This window comes from Nothobranchius furzeri, chromosome 7 (genome assembly GCF_043380555.1).
Source record: "Nothobranchius furzeri strain GRZ-AD chromosome 7, NfurGRZ-RIMD1, whole genome shotgun sequence".
Classification (NCBI taxonomy): Eukaryota; Metazoa; Chordata; class Actinopteri; order Cyprinodontiformes; family Nothobranchiidae; genus Nothobranchius; species Nothobranchius furzeri.
The window spans coordinates 23,317,228-23,337,119 of record NC_091747.1 but is presented as its reverse complement, the minus strand read 5'-3'; the positions used below and the strand labels follow the sequence as shown (position 1 = coordinate 23,337,119).

At 43.9% G+C, this 19,892-nt stretch overlaps 2 protein-coding genes and 1 long non-coding RNA gene across 20 annotated transcripts in view; 2 read left to right on the top strand and 1 right to left on the bottom strand.

The window, feature by feature from the left end:
- tns1b (tensin 1b) overlaps window positions 1-19,892 on the top strand; it is a 198,398-nt gene that overhangs the window by 163,390 nt on the left and 15,116 nt on the right. For 14 of the 16 annotated variants that reach the window (XM_070552899.1, XM_070552897.1, XM_070552904.1 and 11 more), the window contains 4 exons: window positions 13,482-14,927; window positions 15,618-15,698; window positions 17,423-17,604; window positions 17,687-17,825. In XM_070552899.1, the coding sequence (XP_070409000.1) occupies window positions 13,482-14,927; window positions 15,618-15,698; window positions 17,423-17,604; window positions 17,687-17,825 (1,848 nt within the window). The remainder of the gene's footprint in view (window positions 1-13,481; window positions 14,928-15,617; window positions 15,699-17,422; window positions 17,605-17,686; window positions 17,826-19,892) is intronic. The other 2 variants (XM_070552902.1, XM_070552903.1) reach the window with 2 other exon arrangements.
- On the top strand, window positions 24-1,425 carry LOC139070538 (uncharacterized). Of its 2 annotated transcripts, XR_011521022.1 has the most exons (3): window positions 24-160; window positions 1,072-1,135; window positions 1,222-1,425. It is a non-coding gene; the product is annotated as an uncharacterized lncRNA (long non-coding RNA). The 2 variants fall into 2 exon arrangements; XR_011521021.1 differs by lacking the exon at window positions 24-160 and having other exon boundaries at window positions 918-1,135.
- Window positions 1,945-3,207, bottom strand: LOC129154083 (uncharacterized). Of its 2 annotated transcripts, XM_054733832.2 has the most exons (5): window positions 3,025-3,207; window positions 2,810-2,901; window positions 2,419-2,729; window positions 2,112-2,324; window positions 1,945-2,029 (listed from the first exon to the last, which is right to left on the bottom strand). In XM_054733832.2, the coding sequence occupies exons 2-5, from the start codon at window positions 2,845-2,847 to the stop codon at window positions 1,965-1,967; spliced, it is 627 nt and encodes a 208-aa protein (XP_054589807.2). In that variant the 5' UTR covers window positions 2,848-2,901; window positions 3,025-3,207; the 3' UTR covers window positions 1,945-1,964. The 2 variants fall into 2 exon arrangements, with proteins under 2 accessions (XP_054589807.2, XP_054589806.2); XM_054733831.2 differs by lacking the exon at window positions 3,025-3,207 and having other exon boundaries at window positions 2,810-2,925.

Genomic DNA, 19,892 nt, shown 5'->3' with positions numbered 1-19,892 from the left:
AACGCGGAGGTGGGAGCCGAGCTAACGGATGTAGCCACCTAGCTTCAACCCAACCGGAGCTAACTGGAACACCCATCGACCTGAACCTCACACGGAGTTTAGGTGGAGGTTTTCGGCGCCTGTTAGTGACAAGTACCTGGATTTAAAAAGTATTGAATCGGTAAGTTTATAATTTATTTCCGTAATGCAAACATTTTGCTGTGAGCACGTTTTCAGTACCGTATCTTCCAGGCTATCGCTCCTGAGTCGCACCAGCCATTAAATGTATAATGAAGAAGAGAAAATATATTTAAGTCGTATTTTGGGGGGACATTTTATTATCTTTCTTACAAAATCTGTGACCAAGCGTTTCACATTGCAACACAAGCACCGGTAACCATAACAGAATGAACAACAGCCAGCAGAGGAGAGGATGGCGGTGTTTCAAACACTCCCGGCCGGCGAGGAGAGCTCATTCCTGGGCTGGAGCCGGCCCTCAGCACCCTGCCACAGGCTCTAACAGATGCTGGCGGTGTTTGAAACCCTTCCAGCGGGACAGGGGAACTCATTCTTGGGCGGGTCGGAGTCGGCCCGCAGCAGCGCGGTGTAGCCTACATATTTTGTTATATAAGTCGCTCCGGAGTATAAGTAGCAGGACCAGCCAGAATATGTAAAAAAGTGCGAGTTATAGTCCGGAAAATATGGCAGTTATTAGTATTCAAGCTAAATTAGCAGCCTAATTACATTTCATATATTTCCAAAATGTGATACTTGTTTGTATCTTGTACAGCCAACTAGCCTTTATTCTGGACTCAGTACAATTTACCAAAAGTAAAGAGACATTCTACAGATGAAGTAAGCACAAGATAACTTACTGGAAGAAACTGAATTATTATCATGAGAACCAGAACAAGACAGCCTGATAACAGTCATGTGAAAATAAGTTAAAAAGTATGTATGTATAATAGAAATAAAAATATATTAGAATTAGTGTAACTCACTGTGATCCAAACAATAAATCAGCCATAGCTGATTAGTAAATATGACATGAGGTCTGGGAGTTTTTAATTTTAATTTTTATTTTTTTCTTAGATCTGTTTAAATGTCACCATGGCAGCCTGTGTGTCTCCAACATCAGCTACACAAAGCAGCAAGTGTAAGTTCCACATACCTGTCTCACCACTTCATGTATGGTTTTGTACTTTAAACAATTATGACAAACCTGTTATTTTTTCTCCATAGCCATTTGGATCATTGGAGACAGCTGAGTGAGGCGTGGTGCCCAGAGAGCTGCAGAGACCGTGGGAGACAACCTTGGCCTCCCTGACGTCTGTGTCTCCTGGTTTGGTTGGGGCGGACCATCGACATACATACATACATACATGTGCCGACACTTTGCGCCCTGTTTTATAAACTGTAGTGTTAAAAATAAATGTTTTTGCTCAATTACTGGAATTTCTTTGGTTAAGACAAAAGTGAGGAATAATCATTTACAAGTTATTTGTACAACAGGCCCATTTTAAATCCCAACAGTTTCTTAGCAGACAATAGAAATTTGTTCTTTACTAACTTTACTTGGTTTAAAAATCTTACTAAAATAGTGCCATATTGCAAAACCCAATCATACTTATGTAAACATTAGCTTTGTAGATATTTTTTACAGATATATATTTATGTGCAACAAAAACCAAACTTAAATAATTTGTCATTCTTTATTGAAAAACAACAAAATACAGTTATACAGAAGTGTGGGGAAATGATAATGTGAAAGTATTGCTCTTTAAATGTAATCCTATTTATCTTTAAAAAGAAAAACTCTAAAAATGTCCTGTACAGCATCATGACAGAAGAATGGTGGTCTGTCTGTCAGAATGTGCTGAACAGATTTGCTCTTTGAAGAGGAGTGTCATGTTTGGAGGAAGGTACTTAACCCAAGACATGCAGAATACAACACTGACCAAAAACTGATGGAAAAAATGATTTATTTATAAGGAGGAACTTAAGGTGCACAGATAAGTCTGTGGTTGGAACTGCAACAACAGCTCAGCGTCTGGAGGAGGGAGAACACAGGTGAGCTTAGGTTCTGGTTTCAGAATCCATTGTAGGCAGGCAGAGGTGTTCAGCAGACTTACTGTGGTGGGTGTATGTGTTGGCTGGAGGAGGGAGAGGTAGAGAGCCGGGGGAAGCGCAGGAGAGGGAGCAGAGGTGGAGAGAAGCGGGGCGTCCTGGTGGATGGGGCACTGGGTGAGATGAGAGGTGGGTTATGGAGGGTGGTGATAAGGTCCGTGTGTTGAATATCCAAATACTGGAGTACAGGTCAGTATCCAATGAGGTCGACAGGAATCCTGAAGAATGGTAAATCCAATATAAGAGCAAAAACACTACGACATAACATTAATCCTAGGAACACTAGAGGTAACACGAGTGGCTGGTTACTACCAAAACTGAGGCAATCTTCTGGCGTCAAATTGTGTCCTCCATCCACCTTAAATAGGAAAGCACCCCGCTGATTGCTGATCAGGAACGGCTGGGGTGGAGTCACCAGAACCATGAAGAACGTGTCTCCAGAGACAACCCGGGTCCTGGTACCGATCAGGAAGCGGACCTTATCACCCAGAGCTGCCAGGTCACGCTCAAAGCCTTCATGTTCACGCTGCAGAGCCTGAACGCTGGCCAGGTCGTGGCTGTAGTTGTCTGTGTTCAGGGCCTGGTTCTTCTCCTCGATCCACTCTTTGGTCTCATCAGCGTCTCTGAGAAGACATCAGAACTCCGTCTGAGTGTGGGTCCAAACTCTACTGACCCGTAAGCGGTGCATAAGTGTGCGGGGTACCTGTGGAAGCGCTGCACCTCATGGGCGCTGCCCAGCATGTTGCTCCGGTCTTCAGCCCGCTGTTGCAGCGAGCGCCAGCGGTTGTTCAGCTCCTGGAGAGAAACCAAACCCAGTGAGATGAAGGTGAGATGAAGGTGGACGCCAGCGGGCTGGACGCCGGACGAGGAAACCTGGAGACGGATCGCTCAGACAGTAAGGGAAGAGCTTCCTCTTACCTTGATGGAATTAAAGTTAGCCGTCGTCTGAACGCCCAACTGTACGGTCTGAGGTCAAAGGTCACAGGAAACACACACCAGTCAGCAGTCATACAGATGCATAAAGATAATTGTAGCCATGGCAACCAGCTGACATGTCCCCACTTTCACCAGCACCTGGTGCCTGCCGGGTCACCTGAATTCCTGTGTGATTTCAGCACGGTCGGCCGTGACTGCGGCCATCAGAGGTGACCTCTGATCAGCTGAATGAACTCACCTTCTAGGGTGATGCCGTCTTACCCCGGGTTTCCACGGGAGCCGTCAGCAGCACGTTACTGCAGCAGCACGTCTTGCTCGCGTAAGCTGCTGCTTGGCCCTTCCCACGAGACGCGAAGCAGCAGGGGAGCAGCTGTCACCGACCGACCACGAAGTCACACGAGTGACTTCGTCAGTAAACACAACAACAAGCAGGAGAAAACTACAACATGGTTTGTGTTTTATGTTCTGTCCGTTTTATAATCGCCAATACGGACCTGAAAAACAAAGGAGACCGCTAGCTAGGTGATAACTTCTCACGGGGCCGCTCAGTTAGTAACCTTTTTTAAAAGTAAAGCAACCGGAAGGCAGTACGTTCTTTATTCTGAAAATCTCGGTAGCTTCTCTCAATTTCCGCGTCCGATTTCCTGTCTTTCCTTCCCCAAAAATGTCGAACTTGACCCGTTTCAGAGGCGTCGCGTGTAGAAAATAGAACTGGCGCGTAAAGGCCGCGACATGCTGCTCCTGAGACGCGGCCGACTCGCGCTGCTGACGGCTCCAGTGGAAAAGGTTCTGTTGACCTCAGCGGTTCCTATCAGCAGCTATGACGTGCTGCTGCAGTAACGTGCTGCTGACGACTCCTGTGGATAGCCGGGGTTAGAGTCGGCTTCATCCTGTAAACAAACAAACAAACAAATGAGTGGTAACAAAAACACCACGTCTGGTTCTGGTGGAGGCGGAGGACAACACGCACCTTTCCAGGAGCAGAACCCAGATGTTCTTGTTGCTACAAACAGAGATGAGCAGAGTTAAACCAGGAAGTGAGAGGGACCAGCTGCTGCAGACAGGTGACGCTCACCTGAGCCTGAACCATAGGAGCCTCCTCAGCCATCAGACCTTCTGACTCCAGTTCAGATGCCACCTTGTTGATGTCCCTCAGGCGGGACTCGTTGGCCTTCAGGTCCTGCAGGACAAAAGCACCTGCTGATTACCTTGTTGCTGTCGGGTTAACAGGTCTGGTGTTAGAACGTGGTGGATAAGAATGTTCTGACGGGCCGAGGGTTCTGAACTCACCCTGCAGGGCCTGCTCCTTCAGGGCCTGGATGCTGCTGCCGTAAGCCGACAGGTCCGACATCAGGGCCTCGTGCTTCTTCAGGAGAGCCTGTGGAGCAGAACATCAGAACCTTCAGCTCGTCTGACACAAGTGGAGCTTTCTCGCAGCGATGGTCCAATCGGATCCGCCACCGTAAAACAAACCCTGCTCAGTTCACCGCAGACGCAGCTCTGCGGGTGTTTAGTGGAAAAGCGTGAGCCTTCTGCCGGCTGCCACGTTTCATGGCTGCTCTGCAGCGGGAACACACATCACAGCTTGTAAACCGTTTGAAATAAGAGCGCCGGGAACACGTTTGTCATCACTTCCTGTGCGAGGCCAGCACTTCTACCCCTAACCCATGAGACGCTCAAACGAGCAACGACGTCTGGTAGACAACCGAAGGAAATGACAAATACAGAAACACTAATTATGAAGGACTGGAAAGAGAGCAAAGAAAAGCGATTGGAGTTTCTCAGGAAGGGACTTCCATACCTCGGCCAAGTCCTCGTCTTTCCCTTAGTCTGGACTTCCAACGATGGGCTCCTTCTCCCTCATCCAGGACTCGGCCTCATTAGCATCCGCAAAGTACTGCTGGGCCTGCAGAGAGTCCTCCAGGTCCTGCCTCCTCTGGGACGCCTTGGCCTTCAGCGTGTCCCAACGTCCATGAAGCTCCCACAGTTTAGTCTTCACTTCCTCACCAGCGAAGTGACCTGGACCCAAAAAAAGTGAGCCAGAACCTGCAGACACCTCAGAAACATGTCAGGACCAGACCTGCTCTACCCTCCGCCACCATGGTCTCTCCTTTCTGGGTGACAGCCTTGATGCGAGGTTCATGACCTGTGATCTCAGCCTGCAGAGCCTGGTGCTTCTTCAGCAGGTTCTGGACACCAATCAGGTCCTTCCCTGAGGACACATGTTAGAGTTCAGCATTATGCAGTAGACAGACCAGCTTAACCCAGGGATTTCTTTCTTCTACAATCTGCTCTTTAACTGTATTATTTCCTGCTATTTCAGCTGTTAACTTTATTTTTTCTCTAAGTGTTTTTCTCCCCAGAAGAAGCTACAATGGTGTTCTGCTGAGCTGTGGTGGCCTCATGGAGGGTGCCATCGTCTAGCACACTGCTGCTAACCACTTAAACATTCTCCCTCCCCTGATAATAACATTTTACTTTCTTTGATGTTGGATGTACTACTGCTAGTTTACCCGTTAAATTATAGATTCACTAGGATAAATACAATAAAGTTTATCTCTCGCCAAATAGAATATTTACTAAGAAATCACAATGTAATGTGTGTGTAAAAGCCATGTGTAGTGTTTATTTATGAAGCATATGTTGTTGGATTTTATCCAGAATCGAGACTTTGAAAATATATAGTTTAATTACAGTTTGATTTATTTGACATCTGTATAATGTTTATTATTTTGTTTTTCCCCCTAAATACCTAACGTTTTCCCAAAACATAAAGTTACACATTTTAAATTTTAATAGGGGAAGACTGCAGGAGGGAGCGGTAAAATATAGGGGGTCCCCTGCAAAAACTAACTTCACGAGTCTGATGAAACTTGCTGGTGTTCCCGCTGCTTCTTCGGTAAACAGCGCCAACAAAAACAAAGAAACTTGGGATCTTGTCGGCGTGGCGGTGGGATTTAAGGGAAACGCTGTATGCCCTATAGACTTCTCAACGAGCTGCAGTATTTCTCCGGTCAGCCCGCAGCAGCGAGGCGCCGCATCGGTCAGCCTGCCCGGCCTGACCGCTGGGGATTACCGGATGAAAGAATGGAGCACAGGTGTCCCTCCAAGCGGCACGCTCCGTCATATTTCAACCCATTTTTATCTTAAATGCACTGGGTTTTACCCTATTACCCATCTAAATATGCCCTATTAATTATTTTACCATATTTTACATTTAAATTTCATGGTTAAACAGTACATGCTACATTTTAAACTGATAGTTAGCTAGCTACTTCGGTAAACTCAGCTAGGCGGCAGTGACATAAAATACAAATATAGATTTTAACTTACCGAAAAAAATGAAGTGGAGACTCTTTGGACGCTCTATTAGTGCAATTAATACCACAGCAAGTCATTTTGTCCAACAATTGCACCAATAATATCCAAAACAGAATTCACAAGCACAGAGACTCAAAATCCCGACACAGTTTCCAGGAGGGACCGAGGCTGTACTGAGGCCTTTCCACGGAGCTAGCTCTGTGGTCACGTGGGTCTGAGGCGGCGGTCACGTGTGTCGGCTGCTCATTAATTATACAGAATTTTAGGCTTTCAATACACTTAAACAGAAGAGTGAGAAAAAAATTCACCCCCCTCAGAGTTGTCATGAGTATAAACTAGATAATTTAGACAAAAAAACATTTTTTGAACCAGGCTGTAAACATGTTTATTTCTGCTGTGAAAATGGCATTTTTAACATGGGAGTCAATGAGGATTTGCTCGCTTCTGGTACCAGCCCCCAGCGGATGAGGGTGGAACTGCAATTTCTCTTACTTCCGGGATGGGACCATTTTCTGAGCGGCACTGTGGGGGCTTGGGTTGGATGAATGAAATAACGGGTGGATTGTTGGATGGATGTTAGATGGTTTATTGGATGGATGGATGGATGGATGGATGGATGGTTGGATGGATAGATAGAAGCATGTATGGATTTATATGTAGATGGATGGATTCTTTAGGCCAAGCCGATCAATTTGATGTCTCACATGCGTGGGTGTGTAATTCCATTTAGCCAGAAGATGATTGACCTCACTCAACCAATCAGGAAGCTGGGAGGGAGCGGGGCACTTTCCCACCTTCTGACGGTCAATCAAATTGAACTTATTTCTAGTTTTAAGTACAAACTGTTCAAAAAGATTAAAAACAGGAGTCTGTTCATGGCTCAATATTCTGCTTTTTATATTCATTCATATGAGACTTGGTTAAAGTGATATGTAGTTCCTTGTGTTGCCATGGTAACAGCTAACGCATTTAAAATTGAATACAAGATTCATGAGACCAAACTGGTCGATTTGATGCGTCATTTGTGTGGGTGCTGGATCCTGATTGGACAGAAAATGGTTGAACACTCTCAACCAATCAGAGAGCAGCACTGCCTTTTCCCCAGCTATTTTTAGGCCTGCAGCTATACTCCTGTTAATGAGAGAAGCCTTTAAATCTGTCCTTCAGAAGTGAAATTGGACCTGTCAAACTTCTCATCACCATTCGAAAAGTACTGCACCGATTTGAAAATTTCAAAAAGCATGAGTGGCAGAAGGCTTTGATGATCATCTGTGCCGATTTTTATGTGCCTACCATGAATTTTCTAGAAGCTACGACAAGAAACTTTTAGCTGTCTGAAGCAGATCAGAGCAGAAAATCTCTGTTCCTTTAACATGGGTTTCAATGAGGGAAAATCTGGGTCTCTCCTCTTTCTGAGGCTTGTAGCGAAAGAACGGTAACACTTACAGATAAAATGAAACCCATTCTGAAAAGCTGACAAAAATTCCTACTTTTTGAGATATAATTTGTTTTGGTAGTCCAAACGGTCTGGGTGTAGTAAAGAGTTGTTCACAGAAGATGTGAAGTTCAAAAGTTAGAGTGGGGAATTTTCAAGTTAGAGTGGGCAGAGACCTTTTTTTAAATTTGAATTTTCCCAAACAAATGAACCGTACGACCACAATGTTTGGAATACAGTCATGAATTATAGCTCAAAACGAAGGTATATTCGTTAGCTGTAAGCCAGTGTGTGTCTCATTTCAATCGGACCTACGGTTCTCTCGGTACAATGCCAGAAATGGAGCAAGGGAGGGTCACTGCTCCTATCTTTCCCCATTATAACTTTTGTGAATTTTTCTGAAAATTTCAAGTTGTACCTCAACTTCTACCTGTGATTTTAGAAAAACCGTAAAAGATATCAAAAAGCCTCTTTAATATGTTAAACAGGAAAGTCTTGGGAGTTTGTTAAACTTTGAATGAAGTCTCTGAGTTAAAAGGAACCCAATAGAGTTTGAGGTCAAAAAAGTGATAGGAATTTGCTGAAAATTGACCAATCCCATTCATTTCAATGGGAAAGTTTTTGCAGAAAAAGCTTAATAACTCGAAAATTTTGAAAGATATCAATGCCAATAGTAATAGCCGGAAAGAGCTTAACGAGCTGAACGTTTTGATATAAAATTGTTGAAATAGCTCAAAATTTGAAAGAGAAGAAGAGGTTCAAAAAGTGTATGGAAGCAGAATAAGAAGAAGAAGCAGAAGAATAAAGAAAAACAGGAAAACAATAGTTTGAATGCTTACAATTAAACCAAGGCTAACTAACTCTAAACACTCTGTGTGGTGAATGGATCTAGTTGTGAATGAGGCAAGATGGTGGTGTGATGAAATGTTGTTATCAGAACTCTCGTTTTCGGAGAAACGTTAGTTCTGTGTGGGAGCGAATGGTTTGCTCTAAACTACATTCGGAGTTTCAAAAACACATTCAGATGCTATCTTGTCGTCTACATACCCTTGCGGAGACCTCCGTGGTAGATCCAGAATGCTAGGTCCTCGGATCCTCCTTTTGGTACCGAAACCGATGAAACAGCGTTCAGTACGACAGACTAGTCTTTGGAATGCCTCCAGGTAAGCAACAGGTGATTTACAGTGTCAGCAGGGACCCAGCCGGGTCGGTGAGTTCAGCTCAAAGTCTTAAGGATGTTGCGTTCAGATGCAGCTTTGTTATCCAGCTTGTCAAGGTTCTTGTTGTTAAAAAGTGACGAGTGGCCGGCTCAAAACTCTAGAACGTTGAACTGAGTTAGGGTGACATGGGAGTTTGTTTTATAACCCAGATGTTTTGATTTATGGTCGAATCAGGATTTGACAACAAAAGGGAATGGTGTAAACACACACAAAGCCACGCCATGCGTCAGAACGAAAACTCTGATTGGATGAGACAAAAGGAATGTGTCATGTGACTTAATATTACATAGATCAGTATGTCTAGTGTAAATATTTAAAGTTATATTACTTATTTTATTCTGTCATAGTATTATAATATCAAGTAATTAATATTTTAATTTCACAGATTGATTGAACATTGCTTCACATCATTATTTGGACTAACAGACGTTATTTAATTATTTATTTAATAGTTCTTCTGATTCTAAAAGAGTTCTTAATTTAAGAGTTCTTCTTGTCTTCTCTTGAGCTGTAGGGGGAGGCAAATAGCTAGTTAAACAGTCTAGATGCCGAGGCATCACTGCAATATCGAGGAGATGACCTTTAGGTGGAAAAACAGTCTCTTCATGACGCTACACAGGACTCTAGAAGGCGCAATATCAAATACAGGCCATTTACCATTTACCATTTACCGCTCTAGCGCCCAATAGGGCATCTATGTATTCAAGTCTATGGTTCAAACCAGGTGAAAATCTGAGACGGGATCCTGTGTGTACATGTGAGCGACTATTTAAGGATCTCTAAAATTTACTTGAACATTGCTGTAAACTCATGCTCTAAATCTCCAGATCAGCTTCACTAATGCGACCTTCACAAGTCAAAACAATCCTCAGAACTTATGTAATCATTAACGAGGCTGCAGCGTTACTTTAAAAAATGTCCTTCAGCTCTGACTTACAGGAAACGCCGTCTTTGCTGCCAAATCAATAATTCAGACACTGACTTTCACCAAATATGGCTCCAGACTCTGTTCACATGATTACACCATCATGTGCAGCTTATTCAATAGATCCTTGTAGCTAGAAGACATGAAACACCCTGCTAGTACGTTTGTGTGCTGAAGGGGAAATGGGCTATTTTAGATTTAAGTGTGGATCTATGACCAGAGGGATCACAGGTGAAAGGTCAGGGATGAAGAGGTCATACAGTTGCACCATCTGTCCTGCAGAAACTTAAACTATCCTACACAGTGTGCATCCCTGCAGAGCTGCACACATGGCTTCCTTCAGTGGATATTTGACAATGAATTCATTAATGTAAGTATGTTGTTTGTTTACACTCTCTCATCAGTTATCAGAAAACACCAGATGATCCTGCTTTGGACCAAGTGAGAGCTTTTCCCTCCTGGAGAGTTTATAAAAACACAGCAGAAGAATGCACGTGCCCTGTCTCATCACACAGAGGATCCCTGTCGAAGGTTATTTGTAGATGTGGATTCATTTCAGCCAAATGAAAACAGCAGCAGACATACAAGCCTTCTCAACATTAAGAGTCAGCCGGGCCTAAAAAAGATCCCTGTAGTACAAGTGATGATCTGGAATAGCACTCCTCTCTCAGCGCCTTCATCCTGCAACAGGTTTACTGCTTTTTTCTCATTCGACCAGGTCACCGGGGACATTTCCTTCTTCATGATCCTTAAATTTGTTTCCCATTTCCCCTCGTTTTGGTCACAATTTGGTCTCCAACTTCTCTTCAACTTGTCTCATATTCCCCAGAAATCTCCGCTCACATTTGTTCCAAATGTATGTAACATAATGAAACTCTGCAGCCTGCAGTAAAAAACAAAGGGGCTGTTCTGCGTGCTGATGAAAGGAAACACACAGCAGACTCGGTTAGTTTTGCATAAATAAATCTGAACCGGCATTTCAAGGTTCAGCTTTGTGTTTTTTCCGCCCCGGAGCCGTTCTGTTTTCTCCATCTGCCTGCAGCAGGGTGGAGTTATCCCTCTGCTCTCCAGCTTGGAGAGCTTGTTAAATGGCTGTTTTTGGATGAAGTACCTCTTTCCATTACACGGGTGTTTTCAGCAGCAGGCTGTGTGCATGAAGAGAGCTCATTTCACTGGATGTTGGAACATGTTGCCTTCCCCGTTCAGTAGATTTGTTCCTTTAATAGCATGAATAAGTGTCACTGTTGGGAACAAAAGGGCTTTTGTGCATTCTTCTAATATAAAAAGCTGTATTTTAAGGAGATAGGTGCATGTTGATGTCGCTGTACCAAACCCCTCACCCCCACCGTCACGCACCATCACACAAGCTGCTCTAATAGACCTCCCACACACAAAACTGGGACGTTGGTTGGAACCACAGAGCAGCCTGCAGCTCTCCGAACAGACAGCAGCTTATTCATGAGAGGAAGGGAGGAGGAGACCGAACCAGCTCCTCAGCTCCTGCTGGAAAGCCTCATGTTGCGCCGTGGGGGCTTTTCCCACCTTTCTGAGGACCGCTGCTCACCCAGGTAGGGGGCAGCCTCCTGCTGTGGAGGTAGTTTTACTCTAACAGGGCTGGAACTTGTTGAAACCTCCCAGGGAGGATGTGTGAGTGACATGTGGCATCAGGACAGGCGACAGAAAAGATGCTGAAATTAGAGAGTCCAGAGAGCTCGCCTTTCTCGACTAACGTCTATGTTTATCTGCATGACGGCTGCATTAGTGTGTGCGCTCATGTCAGGGGGGTGCATTCACAGCTTGATACGTAGTTGATACCCAAGTGTTTTCATGAGCTTTATAAATGTGGACTGAAGTCTTGATTTGGAGCCTGTTGTCACACCAGCTAACGAGTCTGCAGAGACGTCGGATCTAGCCAGTTAAACCGTCTCTCTCTCCGGGCTGGTTAGAGATGAAAATAGTTAGAAAACATGGAAGAAATTCCAATGTTAAACTTTTCAATGAATGAATTAACGAAGCACTAGAAAAATTTACACATTATTTTATTTTATTGCAATTTTCAGTCAAAAGTCACTGTCTGCACTTGGAAGCCTCCCTCGTTGCTCCTCCATGTGAATCTGTAGCAACACAGCAGCTGACTCTGAACAAGCTCTCTGGGATTTTCTAACCCAGGAATAGTTTTTATTTGTTGGTCTCACTTTCTCCTGATCCTGACGTTCTGCATTTTGATGTCATTAATGGAGCGTTTTAGTCGTCTGAGTGGTGGTCCGACACTTGTTTGACCAAAAGTTGGAACCTTCATTTCCTGTTCTGTTAACAGAAATAAATGACTCAAGCTCATAGAATAAAACTGCTCTTATATCAGACTACATCTCATTCACCAACTCACGATCCTGCCAGATCATCATCATCATCATCATCATCATCATTATTATTGTGGCAAGGTGGAGAAAAGAGGGCCTGGGCAGGATTCGATCCCCAGACTCCCAGGTGAGAGTCATGCGCACTAACCAGTCAGCCAAAGGGACATCCACTTGGCCAAGTAGCCAGGGTGCATGATCAATCGGGACACTGTGACAGGACGCTCACACTGTCACATTATTATTACTATTACTACTATTGAGCGTGTTTGAAGGCAGATGTTGTGACAGACATACACAGCTTTTATGGGACCCTCCAGACTTGTTTTCACCAACACTGCCCCGACTCTCTGGAAGCTTGCCTCGGGTCAGCCAAGGAGACCAGGCTCATACCCGCCCACCCAGCTCCATTACAGAGTCCTGTATTCATTAGACCCCAGATTGAGATGTCTATAAGTTACAGCGACACAGGCCGTGTCTTTGTGCAGCTCCTCTCCTAACAGGAGAGGTGGATTTGGTCGTACGTCCGTGCTTCGTTATGGGTTCGGAGGTTTCTTGGAAACTTTTATGACCAGGTATTATTTAATTCACATGATGCATCACCAGAACTTTGAATGTTGTTTTGAATGAAGGGAAGGTTAGATTTGTTTCTAGGCACATGGTGGCTTTGTGCTAATGTGTTCTCTAAAGCTCGTTTGGTTTTTGCTTCGGGTTCCTTCAACCTTCCTAGTCAGTGATGCAGAGTTTCCTGTGATGACTAAACCTTTAGGACTCCTTACTGCATCAACTTTTTCTTCTGTTTTCCTCCCATTTACATCTGAAAATCCTGTTCTGAGATTCGACAATCTAAAGGTTTTAAGGCAGACCACTAAGATTTCATAAATTTTTTCCACGGAGCGAGGCCCAGCGAGTGAGCGTTCATTTCCTGAAGCTGGTAGAAAAAGTGGAAAGGAGCCAGTGGTTCCTTTAACAGCAGTGGCTTTGGCCGTGCTCACTCTACCTTCACTTCATAGCTGCGCTCACTTCTTCTCCTTCATGCTCAAATGTTCAGGAACATGGAGAAACCTTCCTGCTGCTGCTGAGCCGCTGTGTTTGGTGGAAAATGAAATCCTTAAGAAAGCTTGTTGATGAGGTTCTTTAGCTCAGTGTGGTTCTAAATACTTTGTTGTGCTTGATTTTAGAAGTCAACCATACCCAGGGACCTCTGGACGGCAGCCTGTATGCAAAGGTTCGCAAAAAGGAGTCTGGTGAGGAAACAGGGACGTCTAACGGCCTTCCGACTACTGCTGCCGAGCATGCTCTGCCTGCGGTTGATCACGCCCTGTCAGTGAGCAGCGACTCAGGAAACTCCACCGCCTCCATCAAAACGGACCGGACGGATGAAGCCACAGCAGCCCCTCAGGCCTCCTCAGTGAGCCAGACCCATATCGCTGTGGGTGAGGAGGTGCCATCAGTTCGTCATCAAGCTCTGCCTGCCCAACAACCAATCAGTCCCAAGGAGAAGAAGGAGTTAGAGCAACTGCTGAGTGGACTGGAGGGGCCCATGCACCGACAAGCCTACCTGTCCAGCCCAACATCTGTTGCTGGGATGCTTCACCTGGTCCCGGCCCAGGTCCACGTCAACGGACACAGTGGTGTTGACCGTGAGACGGACATATTGGACGATGAGCTGCCTACTAGTCAAGAAGGCAACAGCGTGGAGAGTTTGGGGACGTTGTCCTCCACGGATGGTCGAGCTACACCGGCGGATCTCTACTACCGGTCTGAGTCACTTACCAACGGTCAGGAACACATTCCTTATCTGGAGCGCAGTGTCCCAGAAAAACCTCTGGAGACCATACAGACCCAGGCTATAAGTCCTGATCACCTCATCACTCTTACCAAAAGTGATTCGGCTCCATTCTCTGGTAACTACATGACCACTCAGAATGGTCTGTATCGGTCTCAGTCTTTTGGTGCTGAGCAGACGTCCATGCCGCCAGCTCCCGCCCGCACCACCAGCAGCAGAGAAGCTGTTCAGCGCGGCCTCAATGTTTGGCAGAAGTTTGGGGTACCAGAGGAGCCGGTGACTGAAGGCATCACCTTTAGTCCACCTCCATCCGTGTCGATGTCCAGCCACCACAGTCTGCCGCAGTTCCCCCATCGTCACAGTGCCTCCCAACAGGAAATTGAACAATCGATTGAAACTCTCAACCTTCTCATGATGGACCTACAACCTGGTCGTTCCCACGTGTCAAAGTCCCAAAGCGCTCCACTGAAAGAAACCAGTGTGGTAGTGACCACCCAGCCGTCCTTCTCCCAGAACCAAACCAGGCCGACCTACCAGACAGAGGCTCACGTGAACAACCACCCGCCAACAGCTCAGGTCTTCTCTGAGAAGCCGGCTTCACCAGAGCCTGTGTCCATTCACGCATACCAGACTTACTCCTCTGGAACACCTGGAACCAATGGCTCCTCCGTAGGCGGTTCGATCACACCCGTCGCTACGTTCCCACCCAGCTCCCCGCTCCGGTCTTCAGAGGTCTCTGAGCCTCGAACAGGTGCTGCCTCAGCATCACCTCAGCAAAGAGAGGGCAACAGCGACGAAGTCTTCAATGTGGAGGGTCTGGTGGCCCAGAGAGTGGCTGGTAAGAACTGTTTCTTCCATGTTACCGGGCTAAAATCATCTCAGTACACATTTATGTCCAAATCATTTCTTAATTTAATCCAATAAAGTCATTTAAATACATTTCCATTCAGTGTTTTCCACAGAAAGGCAAATGTATAATGAAATAACAAAATGGAGTTTAATAATATCGCATGATTCATTTTTAATTAGCTCAGCCTGACGTGATTGGTCCTAAGTGAGATCATCTGCCCACATTTGGTCTGATATTTTTAATGTTGTAGTTGTAAAACAGTCGATGCCATTGTTGGTTTACTGTAACATAAACAACTCTATCCTGGAAAACACCGCAGAGCACTTATCTCACTTCCAGTCTGTCACCTCATCACTCAGGCTCAAACAGGAAGTGTTCAGTCCAGCAGGCCCACGGCCTTTCGATAAGAACGTCAGACATCCTGTAGGAACACGACGCGGTCCCGTCACATGCCAGAATCAACGCCTCATTTCACTTTATCGCTGTTGACGTTCCAACGCTGTAAACCTTTTTTTCCAGGAGTTGTTGTGCGTCTGTAAAGTGATTCACTTTGTATTTAATCTGTTTTGTCAACAGGAATATTCATCCTTGTTCCACCCAGACCTCGTTTTTCTCCTTGTCTTCCTTTTAGTTTTCTCCTAATCGCCCCTTTCCTCCATCGTTCATCTCTTTACCCAGAATTCTCAGCTCGTGTCCGAACCATCATCCCCAGCATGACCTCTTCTCAGTCTGAGCGTCGTCGTTCTCACTCCCTCTCCGGTTGGTCCTCCCATCCTGTCTGAGGAAACCCTTCAAGGGAGAAAAGGAGGAATTCCTCCTTTTTCAAGTGTTTCTTGGATCCTTCGACTTTCAGCATGTTGGGCTTAAGCTTGCATTTAATCATCTTTAACTCTTTACTTCTGTTTGTCCTGAGTTGTGGTTTCCTCTCTGAAGGTGAAGAAGGCCTGAAAAGTGAAAGCTGGATAACGCTAATGTTTCACAGGACAAGGCACAAAGGAGGCTCTGGCTCAGGCCAGGAGAAAACAAGTCACAAGATCCGTTTTGCCAAACTTGGGGAACAATACGGAAGCCGAGACACACTGGCCTCATTCAGAGTCACTTTTTATCACTTTTTCACCATTTTCACAAAAGGACAAAAAGAAAAGCTAATGTAAAAGCGAGAGTGCGGTCATGGTGAATGAGTCCAGACGGGACGGTTCTGGACTGCGATGAAACGTTAGAGCAGAGTTAAACACAAAGCCACACATTAAAGGGTCTCGTTCCAATTCTAACGAAAGCCTTCTGGGACTCACCTGAAGAGTTTCAGGGGAGCATAACGGAGGAGAAAAGAACCCACAGAGTCACCTGTCAGGGTGTCAAAAATAGCTTAAGCAGCTGTGAGCCATTAGCCATCTCCATGGTAATAGCGTGCTGTTGAACAGCGCTCTGCTGTCAGGAGGTGTGGATCAGATACATCTGGATCTCAGGTTTCAGGCTCAAAGCAGCGCTGGGTGTGTTTCTTTTTTAGATTTGGTTTGAGCTGATTCTCGGTTTTTCCTGCAGATTTCTGGTAAAAATAGCCGTTTGTTTTGCAGGACAGTTAGTTTTTCTATCCTCATTTGCATCCCTTCTGTTTGCGTTTTAGATTTTACATCCTCCGACTTAATCTAGAATCTGACTCAAAGTGTTCCCAAGAGTTGTTTTCCCATGAGTTACAGGGTCAGGTTGCATGAATTCACTCTACAAACATCTCCTTCAGTGATGGTTTCCAAAGACTCAAAACAGGAAACTGAGACCCTTTGCGAATGTGTGCAGACGTTTTGGGAACCTCTCTGCGAACGGTGTTATTAACAACAATAAATGAACAATTTAAACTAAATTAAATGGATCATTTTAAAGCTCCCTCTGGATCAGAAGCATTTACTTCAAACAAACCACCTCAGCATAAACCCTTTATTCTTTTTGTCTGGACTGGTTTTGATCTTGCCCGTTCTCCTCCTAACGCACTCCGTTGCCTTTCTGCTGAAACCTTCTTAACTCTGTTTGTTTTGTGCTGCCGGCTCTCTGTTTGACTCAAACCAGATTAATGAAAATCAGCTCACTGCTTTGAGAGTCTGCCAGCGCTTGATTTTACCAAGACCGGATGAATATTGTTTTAACAGCTTCTAGTGGAAACAATGGAGCCGGTTTGGTAATGAAGTCGAGGGTTTTGCTTATTAACATTTTTAATATGCATGTTAAAGTACCCCTGCGATGGACTGGCCCTCTGTCCAGGGTGTACCCCGCCTGATTGCCCATTGGCCGCTGGAGATAAACACCAGCCCCCCGCGACCCTACGTGGACAAAGCGGGTTCAGACGATGGATGGGTGGATGTTAAAGTACGAAAGGTTTTGTTGAGTCTGGCTGTGAAAGGCACACTTGGATGCGTGCACTGAGCTTTCACATCCAGAGACACAAGTTTGCTATTTTCTGGATTTTAACACTTATTTATGCACCACCTCAGGTGTTCAGGCTCGCGTGGCGTCTACAGATGAACCCGGGATTCTTCCCCGTCGCCGCATCACCAGCGAGGGTCACTCTGATGATGGCCTGTCTCCAGATGTGCCAGTTCGGTCCCCAATCCGCTGTGTTTCTCCAGAGTTTGTAAACGCCATAGCGATGAACCCTGGAGGACGGCCCAAAGAGGTAGAAACTCATGCCGGATGCAGCCCAGTAGGTTATTGCACGATCAGCACGAGCTCATGCTTCCTTTTCCATCCTTCTACAGAGAAACATGCACAGTTACCGGGAGGCCTTTGAGGAGATGGAAGGAGGTCCTGTCAGTCCAACACCCACAGCTGGTGGTGAGGTGTTCCCCCAAACCCCCGCCTTCCCCGTCTCACCACAAACCCCTTACTTCAACCTGTGTAAGTCCCCCCTCGGCTGACAGACGGCACTGTGGAGCACTGATTTTACTCATGACTGAAATCCCACTCAAAACTACAACAAATGAAGAATGTTGTCTATTTATGCAGCTTTTAAAAATGCTTTTGCAGGTTTCTGAAGGTTACATTTTGGGGTGGGACTTAATTAATCGTTATTAAGGCATTAAATTCTTACCCCTAGTTAAATTACATGAGTTAAAATATATTACAGCATAATGCTTTTTAATTGACTTTAATGAAAGTTATCACCAGACCTGTTAAATGAGTTTTAAACAGGCTATTATAAAGAGCAGGTTCTCCATTAGAAATGAATTTAATGAGCCATAAACCATCTCTAAACAGGCATCTCTACAGAGAAAATGACAGCTGCAGGAATGGCAACAGAAGAAGAGTTTACAAGATGATCACTTCCACAAACGCACCTTAGTCTTTCATCAATTTGCACATAAAAGCAACTGAACTTCATAAGATTTAAGTTCAGGATTGTTAGATTCTTTGACAAGTCTTATTATTACCGCCGAACACTGGAGCAGATCGGGTTAAATACAGTTTTCTTTAAAAGTATAAAAAATTACATATTTTTTTTAGTTTAGATTAAAACCTCTCTTAATATCCCTAGCTGCCATGTTTTAGCCTTTACTGGGTCCTAAAGAGGGACCACAGTCTCAGATAAGAACAAACTCTAGTAACTGGCAACATTTACCATCTAACTGATGACAACAAAGGTTCATGTCTGTGGAATGGATTAGAGGCAGATTACTCTTAATTTCTCCTCCTTCACAACATAAAAAATCACACATCAGAAGGTGGGACTATTGCACAAACACTTCTTTGGGATTCTTCGGTAAGTAGAGGATGCTCAACCTTCTTCTGGAGTTTCACTGTCCCACGCCGTCAGCCATACTGACCTCTGACCCTTCCTTTTTGGTGCCTGAGTCCTTTTTACCCATCACCGCTCTGCACAGCTTGAGCATGAGAGCTACTGAGAGCAGCACAGTCAAAGAGAAAAATAAAATATCTGCTTCTTATTGATAGATTAAAGCAGAAACCTCCTCAAGGAGAAAAGCCCATTCTGACCAGCTGCTCTCCGTGTTCCTGTTGTGTATGATTCATTTCCTGTTGCTGCCTTGTTCCCCTGCTTGTTTGTTGATAATTGTTTCAAATGTATTTTTCTTGAATTGTCTAGTATCATTTGAGCTCTACATGGAAAGAGTGATGAGTGATGCATATCTGTTGATGTATATATATACATATATATATATATGTATATATATATATATATATACATATATATATATACATATATATATATGTATATATATATATATATATATATATATATATATCCGTGTGTGTGTGTATATATATATGTGTGTGTATATATATATATATATATATATATATATATATATATATATATATATATATCCGTGTGTGTGTATATATGTGTGTGTGTGTATATATATATATGTATATATACAGTATATACATATATATACACACACACACACACACATATATACATATATACGTGTGTGTGTGTGTGTGTGTGTGTGTATATATATATATATACACACACACACACACATATATGGTACCCTGCCTGATATATATATATATATGTGTATATATATATGTGTGTATATATATGTGTATATGTATATTTATGTATATGTGTATATATATATTTATATATATATACACATATATTTATATGTATATATATATATATCAGGCGGGGTACCATATATGTATGTGTGTATATATATTATGTATATATATATATATATATATATATATATATATATATATATATATATGTATATATATGTATATATATGTGTATATATATATATATATATATATATATATATATATATATATATATATATATATATATATATATATATACATATATATATATATATATATATACACATACATACCGGTATATATGCATATATACACACATATATATAGTCCAAACTGTGATTTCAGCTCTGATCATTAGAGTCACTCCCCCAATCCTCCTTTCTTATCCTGGTCCAC